The sequence below is a fragment of the Sturnira hondurensis genome, unplaced genomic scaffold (genome assembly GCF_014824575.4).
Source record: "Sturnira hondurensis isolate 20B ecotype Veracruz unplaced genomic scaffold, ASM1482457v3 Scaffold0017436, whole genome shotgun sequence".
Lineage (NCBI taxonomy): Eukaryota > Metazoa > Chordata > Mammalia > Chiroptera > Phyllostomidae > Sturnira > Sturnira hondurensis.
The window spans coordinates 16227198-16236101 of NW_028090067.1; the positions used below are offsets into that span (position 1 = coordinate 16227198).

The 8904-nt window shown below is 59.1% G+C and overlaps 1 protein-coding gene across 1 annotated transcript in view; it reads left to right on the plus strand.

The window, feature by feature from the left end:
- The window catches only part of CYTH4 (cytohesin 4), a 29980-nt gene extending 21286 nt beyond the window's left edge, over window positions 1–8694 (plus strand). Inside the window, exons 9-13 of the mRNA XM_037068105.1 lie at window positions 2614–2725; window positions 4301–4377; window positions 4725–4796; window positions 5127–5281; window positions 6471–8694. Of these exons, the coding sequence (XP_036924000.1) occupies window positions 2614–2725; window positions 4301–4377; window positions 4725–4796; window positions 5127–5281; window positions 6471–6543 (489 nt within the window). The 3' untranslated portion in view covers window positions 6544–8694. The remainder of the gene's footprint in view (window positions 1–2613; window positions 2726–4300; window positions 4378–4724; window positions 4797–5126; window positions 5282–6470) is intronic.
- The last annotated feature ends 210 nt before the right edge of the window (window positions 8695–8904 follow it).

The window sequence follows — 8904 nt, forward strand, 5'->3', positions numbered from 1 at the left end:
CCTGTTTTCAGATAAGTCTTCGGCTTCAGGCTTGGCTTGATCCTGGTGCTCAGTGAGGTCAGATTCAGTCTAATCTCTTCAGCTGTCAGCAACTATCAGCTTTCCTCTCCAACAGGCTTTCCCCTAGTCGGGGCAGAGAGGGCCAGGGCACCACCAGACATGCATTTAGCCTAGCTGTTTAAACTAAAGTCCCAGAATTCAGGCTAGTTGGCTGGTGTAGGTCACCTCCCTCCCAGAACCTGTCACTGTGACCAGCAGGATGAAATGCTCTGAGTAGCCCAAAGGGAATCATTCTCACCTTGCAGCCCAGAGCCTAAGGTGGAGGCAGTGGGTGTCAACTCCCCTGAGCAATCTGGACAGAAAGTGTGTTTGGGGTGGGGGTGAGTCCCCAGAGGAACACTAAGGGGGTGGAAAGGGACAGATGCAGGACCAGCAGAGCCACCAGCAGACGGCCATCATCTGTCTGATCCAGTCCACCCAGCAGCAGGAGACAGCCTGGCCCAGCGGTTTGGTGGTGGCAGGTGCCGGGGAGTTTCCTTACTAGGGAAGGGGGTTGGTATTTACAAGGCACAGGAAATGTGGGTGAGCTGAGCTGGTTTCCCTGTGGGGGCAGCATGCGCAGACTGATAAGGTACCCACTGAAGCTGCCAGGGCCCCCCAGTGGGTGTCGGGGAGGCTCCTGTGCCGGCCTCCGCAGCCTCCCAAATATTTGTCTGTGCTGATAGCTTTGCTGACGAGGCCTTTCTGCCGCAGGCCCTCGTTTAACAGCCTGTGCCGCTTGGGAATTCCCAGGGCCGGCTGGGCCTGGGCGGGGCGGGGGGGGGCGGGGGGGGGAGCAGCAGGGCTCCCTGGCAGTGCCAGGGGGTACAAGGGCTCCAAAAAGAGCGTGGCCCCTGCTCTTCCCCAGCCCACCCACCACAGCCAGGCTGAGCCCAGGAGCTCTGGAGTCTGCGGCACGGAGACGCCTCCCCCAAACTCGGGGCAACCTGCTCCCAGACTGCCCCTAACCCCCTGCTCTCAGGCCAGAAAAGGCTTTAACAGGCAAACACCGCCGCTAAATCTCTGGGGGGATCAAGCAGTGCTTGTAAGATTTTTCATTTAAAATTTTGAGGAAACTATCTCAACAGCAGCGCACGCAAATGCAACAGAAGGCAATGGTTTAATTGTCTGAGAGGTGGAGAACCAGCGCCGTGCTCGGTCTTAACAAGCAGGGACAGACAGCCTGGGACGTTTTTCCAAACACTTGGAAGTCTGCGTAGGTTGTTCATGAAACGAAGTGCCCCGAGGGTTCAAAACACACAGGAATGATCTATCGCCAACATCCACAACTCGCCCAAAGAAAGGTTTTGGCCCTGGCTTGCGTACCTCCAGGGACGAGGCACTCTTTACTCTGCAGGGTTGCTCCTTCCGTATTTCAGCAGCTCTGCTAGAACATCCTCCATGGAGAACTGAAATCCACTTTCTGGGAACTCCCCCCACACACAATCAGAGCCCACCCAGACCAGGTCTTTGCCTCTGAGAGCCAAGGTCAGCATTTCACCTTGAGTCTCCCCTCAGCTGGCCTCTCAACACAGGCAACCAGCCCCAATTCCCTGGTAGGTCCTCTGTGTCCCCCCAACCCAGGGTGCACCTGGAAGTCTCTGCTACTGCCCTGAAGCAGAGGGTGTTGCCCCAGGAGACCTTGACATTGGCTGCTGTGCCCCAGAGCGTGCACCTAGGTGTCTGTTTGTATGTGTGTGTGGGCCCCTGCATGCACATACAGGTGAACAGGGTGGGGGTATACGGGTCCCAGCCGAGTGTCCTTGCCCCCAGCACCCACAGACACAGGGGTGACAGTCTGCAACTGACCCGTGAGAGCAGCACCTGGCGGTCAGGGTGCAGGTGGGGGCTGTACTTCTGCCTCCTCATCTCCTTTCCTTAATCTGGAGGAGGGGGCTCTGACCCGTGTGTAGTCTACTTACCCACCCACCCCCAGAGCCCTGGCTAATCACACTCGTCCTCTCCATTTATCAGGTAAGGACACAGCAACTCAGAGAGGCTGAAGGACAGCCGCTCAGCAACTGGGCTGGAATTTTAACCCAGATGGCCTGACGCCAAAGCCAGCGCTCTTGTCCCCTTGTGCGTTTCCACGCCCTGGCTGGAATTCAGGGTGCAAGGGGGGCAGCATCCATCCAGTCAGCAAACAGTTGCCAGCTTGCTTCAGGCCAGGGCCTGGGGGAAGCCTGGGGGTTGTGACACCCACGCCTTCCCTGGAGGAGTGCCCCCATTTGAAAAGGTCAATGCCAGCAAGCAAACTGAACTTGAAGTACTGACAGGGGTGTGGGGGCAGTGGGTGAGGCAGTGGGCAGTCTCTCGGGGTGCTGACCTGCACTCCCTGGGCACGGGGGCGGGGGGCATGGCATGGGGATGGGGTGGGGAGTCCCAGTGGGCCTGGGGGAGCCAGGAAGAGTTTTGCCAAGAAGACCAGGGACCAACAGTGAGCTAACAGGAGAGCAAAGTTTGCCCAAAGGGCCCGGCCAGAGGCCACACAGGTCCTGCCTGGCTGGCCCAGCACAGGCCCCTACTGGAGCAAACGTCACCGCCCTGTCTTTCCCTCCCTTCTCTCTCGGCCAGAACCTCTTCGACAGCATCAAGAGTGAGCCCTTCTCCATCCCCGAGGACGATGGCAACGACCTCACGCACACCTTCTTCAACCCCGACCGCGAGGGCTGGCTGCTCAAGCTGGGTGAGAGGCACGCACACTCGGGGCCCATGCAGACACACACACACACAGACACACACACATGTTGACGTGGAGCCTCAGGGTGGAGTCAAGAGGACCCCAGTCTCCTGCCTCTCAGTGCAGCAGTCTGCCTGCCCCGTCTCTCCCTCTGCCTGTCCTGGGAATGAAGGAGACAGTGCGGGAGGGGAAGAACAAGCAGGAGGGGAGATGGTGACAAGTCCATGGACAAACCCTCAACTACAGTTCTGCCTCTCCCTGACCTCCCCCCCCTGCCCAGGGCTGCTGAGGGTCAGTGAAGTTAGGGCACCTGCCCCAGGCCACATAACCAGCAAATGGCAGATTTTGGTGGGCAGAAGCTTGGATGTCCCTGACGGACGGCAGGGGGAGGGGAGAAGGACAGGATGTGGCTCAGGGGAGCTTCCCCTCAACGTGATGAGGCCCTTGGGCCTGCCGAGAAGAGCTGTGGGTGGGTGCTGCAGGGGTGAGGGTGGCAGCTGCTAAGTCTGGTGGGGAAGCGCAGGGCCCAGCCATCGGCCCCTGCCCCCACTTCACTCCTGGACGCCTCCCAGCAGGGCCAGCCTAGCCAGCCACAGTGGCCTCCTCGTGTTGGAGCAGGGACCAGGACCCGGGGGCCCATGCAGGCCCTGCCTCTCTCCATGCCCATGTCCCAGGGCACCCTTCCACAGCCCACGCAGCCTCCTTTCCTGCCCAGCCCACTGTCCTCAGCCCTGGGGAGGCCTTGGCTGCACACCTCAGCTCCTCCTCCCATGGGCTGGGCACCCATCCGGTTGCTCAGCCTCAGCTTCCACAGCTGTGAAATGGGGGGAATACCTGACCTGTGAAAGGGTTGAATGCGTCACAAAATACCCAGGCACTTGCCCCTGAAGCTAGGACACCGGGGTTTAATCTCAGCTCTACTGCAGGACCCTGAGCGGATGACTCAGTCTCCTCACCTACAAAACAGGGCTAATAATGATCTCCTCATAGGTGCTTCTAGGAATTCATAAGTGAATTGTTTTCAAATTTTTATCTGTGAATTTTTAGAGAGAGAGAAAAAGAGACATCGATTTGCTGTTCCACTAATTCATGCACTCATTGGTTGCTTCTTGTATGTGCCCTGACTGGGGATCAAACCCTCAACCTTGGTATATTGGGATGACGCCCAAACCCACTGAGATACTTGGCTGGGGCTTAAGTGAATATATTTTTAAACCCTCTAGAATGTTGCTTGACAGATGAAAGATGAAATGCTTAGCCCAGTGCCAGGCAGGACCAGGCTGAGGGATGGACCAGGGGTTGGAGTGGGATAGTGACAGGAACGCCCAGGGAGTGACCAGCCACTGTCTGGGGCTGACTGGGGAGGAGCCTGGGATGCTGGGTCAAGCATCTTGGGGAAGCTTGGGGTGACAGGAGCCACTGAGATTTTTGAGTAAGGAGAGGCTCGATCTTCGGGAAGTGCACCAGGCTAGGAGTGGGAGGGGGGAGGGGGAGGAGAAGCATCCAAGGTCCTGCTCTTTGGTGGTGGAGTGTTGGTGGCCAGGGAGGAGGAGGACTAACTCCGCTGCTGGCCTCTTGCAGGAGGCCGAGTGAAGACCTGGAAACGGCGCTGGTTCATCCTGACTGACAGCTGCCTATACTACTTTGAGTTCACCACGGTGAGCCCGCCCCTGCCCCTGCCCCGGGCCCCTCTGGACTTCACTAAGTAGTCGCCTCCCAGAGCCGGGGCTCCTTTGAGATCACACAATCCACTGCCACACCCATTTTACAGATGGGAAAACAGAGCTACAGAGAGGAGGAGGGGCTGGACCGAGGGTGGAGGCAGAGCCAGGGATTAGAGTTGGGTCTCCCAGCTCCCAGCCAGGGCTTGTCCTGTGTTGCTCCCCTACTCCCAGAAAGATAGGGACACTCCTCTTAGGTTTGGGGAGCCCCACAAGCTCACTTCCTACCCACGGCCTCAAGGCTCCAGGTGCTGACCCTGACTTTCCCTCCTGCTTCCGTGCAGGACAAGGAGCCACGGGGAATCATACCCCTTGAGAACCTCTCCGTGCAGAAGGTGGACGATCCCAAGAAGCCAGTAGGTGTTGGAATGGTGGCCTGAGGCCAGAATGGGGTGGGGGGGCACTTCTGAAACAGGGAGAGCGGAGAGGACTGCTGGGCTGTCTCTCCAGGAGGCCAGGCCAGGCCGAGCACACCTTCAGGGGGACTCAGGGCCATGGACCCTTCGCCTGCCCCTTCACCTGTCCCAGGAAATGGGCCTGGGGTAGGGTGCATACTGCTGCTTATCTGAGCTCTGATCTTGCCTGAGTGTCTAGTCCTCTTGAGGCTCCTGGAGAGCCCAGCCCAGCCACCCTGCCCTCCCCACCCTGCCCTGCCCTCACCTGGCCGCCTCCCCCCGCCCCCGCAGTTCTGTCTGGAGCTCTACAACCCCAGCTGCCGGGGCCAGAAGATCAAGGCCTGCAAGACAGACGGCGATGGCAAGGTGGTGGAGGGCAAGCACGAGTCTTACCGGATCTCGGCCTCCAGTGCCGAGGAGCGGGACCAGTGGATTGAGGCCATACGGTGAGGGACAGCCACCTGCTAGGGATGGGCCTCCTGGCACTTTCCAGAAGCCCCTGCTTCTCTCGGGCCTTATTTCCTTGTCTGCAAAGAAGGACAACTCCAGAATCTCCCTCCTGTTTCTGGTTGCAAATCCCTCCCACCCGTACCCTGTGAGCACCCCCTCTCTGCCTGTACAATGCCAGGCTCCAGGACCCAAGGGTGGGAGGTACCAACTTCCCAAGACCAGTGGGAGGAGCAGGTAAGATGTTGCAGGTAAAGCTTTTTGCCCAGCTCCTGACACTGGGCAAGCACTCGGGAAGGGCGCTGCAGTCAGCCTCAGGACCCGAAGTGGCCCTGGAAAGCCCTGGGAAAGGTGGAGGGAAGGGTCTTCCAGGGGAAGAACCAGTGTGGACAAATACAAGAGAGCCAGTCAGTGTGTGGCCTGCCAGGACAGCACCCCGGGGTTCTGGGTGGCTGGTCCTGGTGCTGTGGGGCCTGACTGTGCAGGCGCAGGGCACTGCGGGGGCTGAGCTATGGGAGATGGGGCTGCAGAGGATAGCAAGGCCTTGGTCACCATGGCAACAAGCTTGGTTTTCTCGGGGGCACTGGGGAGCCACAAACTGGTAAACAGAGAAGGGGGTGGCCAGGTGAGAAGGTATACAGTGTATGGGCAGTGGAGGGCCAGGCAATGGAGAACCAGGCACAGAGCAGGGTCAGTCAACAACCCTGACTCTGAGCCCATGGGGAGATGCAGGCCAGGGCTCGTCCTGTAGGCTGGAGGGAGTTATAGGGTTAGTCTCTGGACCTGGGCCATGTCCCCGAGACTTGCAGGGTGGGGAAACTGAGGCCTAGAGAAGGGAGGGACTTGCCCACGGTCACACAGCCAGTGAGGGACAGAGTTGGACCCAGCAAGCAAGTCTGCTGACTCCATTCAGGCTCCTTCCACCTCCTTCTGAGAGCCTGAACAGGGGCCCTGGGACATTTGGGGGCAGAATTCCTAAGGCTTCCGGCTCTCGGCCTCGCCCTTTCCAGCCCTGCCCGTGGGACTCTGGGTTAGGCCTCCAAGGCTGGACTCCCCATGGCCTGGTTCCCTGCAGTGGGGCAGGCCAACCCTCCATGGGAAACCCATGCCCCTATAATGAGCCCTGGGAGATGAGACCCGCTCATGGCCAGCTCAGCCCTGAAATTTTTTCACCTACCCTCCTTCCAGAGCCAGCATCACCCGTGTCCCCTTCTACGACCTGGTCTCTGCTCGGAAGAAGAAGATTGCCAACAAGCAATGACCTTCGTGGGAGGTGGTGCTGGGGGTGCTGGGGCCAGGTGTCCCAGGAACCCCGTAACCTCCCAGTCCAGGGCACCCTTTCCTGGCCAGCAGGCATCCTCCCACTACCTCCACTACTCCAAGCTGACAGGAGGGGGTGGAACAGAGCTCAGGAGGGTGGGTGAGAACAGCTGAGAGCCCAGAGCCAGTATCGAGGCCCCTCGCACCCAGCTGCTGCAGGAGAGGCTTGAGGAAAGCAGAAGAGAAATCAGCCCAAGATACTCGGCCCCCTGTCCTTTCTCTGGGCCTTAGTTTCCTCTTCTGGACTGTCTCCTCACACTCTGAAACACTGCCAGTCTTCAAAGTAGGAGGGGCTGTGGGTTCCAAAGCTCCGCCTCCAGCGTGCTGTGCGCCCTCCGACCAAGTCTCCTGCTCTGATTCTTGGAAAACCTTGGTGTTTGGACAGAAATGGCTTGGCCCCTCTCCACCCAGTGATGGTAGCCACAGCCTCAGTGCAGGTCCCAGCACTCAGTGAGCTGGCTGCCTCCTGCCTCTTTGAACTGCTTCTTCCAGGCAGAAGACAGGATTGCACCAGGTCTCCCTAAGGAGCTTTCAGCTGGAGATGTCTGCACTTGTTCACTAGCTGGAGAGGACTCTGGACTGAGAGCCACTGGGATGCTGAGAGCAGAGGGGGCTCTACCCTCAGGATGTCCATTTCTGGGGAGAAGTGGTGGGACCCCTCCAGAAAATGGACGGAGCATCCCAGACAGATGTACACAAGCAGGACCAACAAGCAGGCTCCACTGCTGACTCCACCTGGGTTCTTTCCAAAAGGGCAAGAAGAGAGAGCTTGTGAAAGTGTGGTGACCAGGAGGGCTGCCTGGAGGCAGCAGCCAAGTCCATGAGTGACACTGAGCTCATGGCAGAGACTCAGCCAAGACTTCCTGGCGAGACCCCTGAGCAGGATTCCCATGGAGGTGAGGGGCAGCCCAGCTGGGTCCCCGCATCCTGAAACCCTCTGCCAGCAGTGCTGTGCAGAGCTGAGCTGGCTTCTAGCACACGACAGGGCAGGGCATGAAGCTCTGTCTCCAAGGAGGCCTCAGCCTGGAGGAGGGCTTTCAGAAGCACATCTCACCCCCTCACTCGGGCCCTGGGGGAGTCCCCAGGGGGAAGTTCCCCGTGGAAAGCAGGATATGAGCTTGCCTCCGCCAGCCTGAGCGGGAGCGTGGGAGCTGGCTGGGTTCCCCGGAGAAGGGAGGCAACCTCTCCTCCCTCCACCCCCACCCCACCCCTACTCCACGTGCACACCTTCCACAGGGTCAGGAAGGAGCAGCCGCCTTGTGGACTGTCTCTGGGAGTGGGCGAGGGCCTGGTGACGATGTCACTCTGAGGAGGGTCTGGGTTGGGCAGCTGCAGGAGGGGGTCTCACAGAACATTTTAGGACTTCCACAGATTCCGTGTCAGCCTGGGAGCTGCGTACCGCCTCAGCCACCTCACGAGTCCATGAAGGGGCAGCCAGGGGTCAGGGGAGGAACACTGGTCTGGGGGTCACAGAGTCTGAGGCCCTCACCTCCCCTGGCACACACTGGCTGTGGGGTCTAATCCATTCCTGTCCCCTCTCTGGTCCTCGGCTCCTCCCTGTCACTGAATGGGGATCAATTTCTAGGCATGAGTGGCATGAATCACTCAGAAGAGAGAATAAAAGTCGTGAGTGGGGCCCTGTCCTTTCTCTCCAGGACGACAGCTGCCATCTTTGACCCGCCCTGGCCCTTCCCCTTCATCACCTTCCCAGCGGAGGGCAGGAGGGCCACACAGGGAAGAGTGGACCCTCAGAGGGCCCTGGACTCTCAACCTCAGGAACTAGAGGCTGCTACGCTGGACAGATAGATGTCCCTGTGGGCTGGATTTGCCACAGGGGCTCCCGCAGAGCAAGGACCGGGTGAGCTGGTTCTGCCAAGGCCAGGGGAAAAGCAAAGGGACTTCCCAGCAGGTGGTGCTGTCCAAAGAGAAGGAGAGGCAGCCTCGGAACACAGGGAGTAAGCTCCCTGTCTAGGGGGGAATGCAAGCACAGGCTGGCTCCAGTGATCATCTGGGGTGTTCAAGAGGGGCTTGAACTCAGTAGCCTTCATTTACTTGTGCTTTCCACGAGAATTATTAAATAGCTCCAGTATTCCAGGCATCGTTTCAGGCGCTGATAGAACAAGACGGACTCCCTGGCTGCGTGAGGCTTACATTCTAGTGGGTCGGAGCGCTAACATTCCAGGCAGCCCTTCCAGATGCAGGGCTTCCAGTGGCTCCCACACCCTAGCCCAGCCCCTTCTCCGACATTCCACCAGGGAGTCACTCTCAAAGACATTCAGGCCCCGACCAATCAACTTGTCCC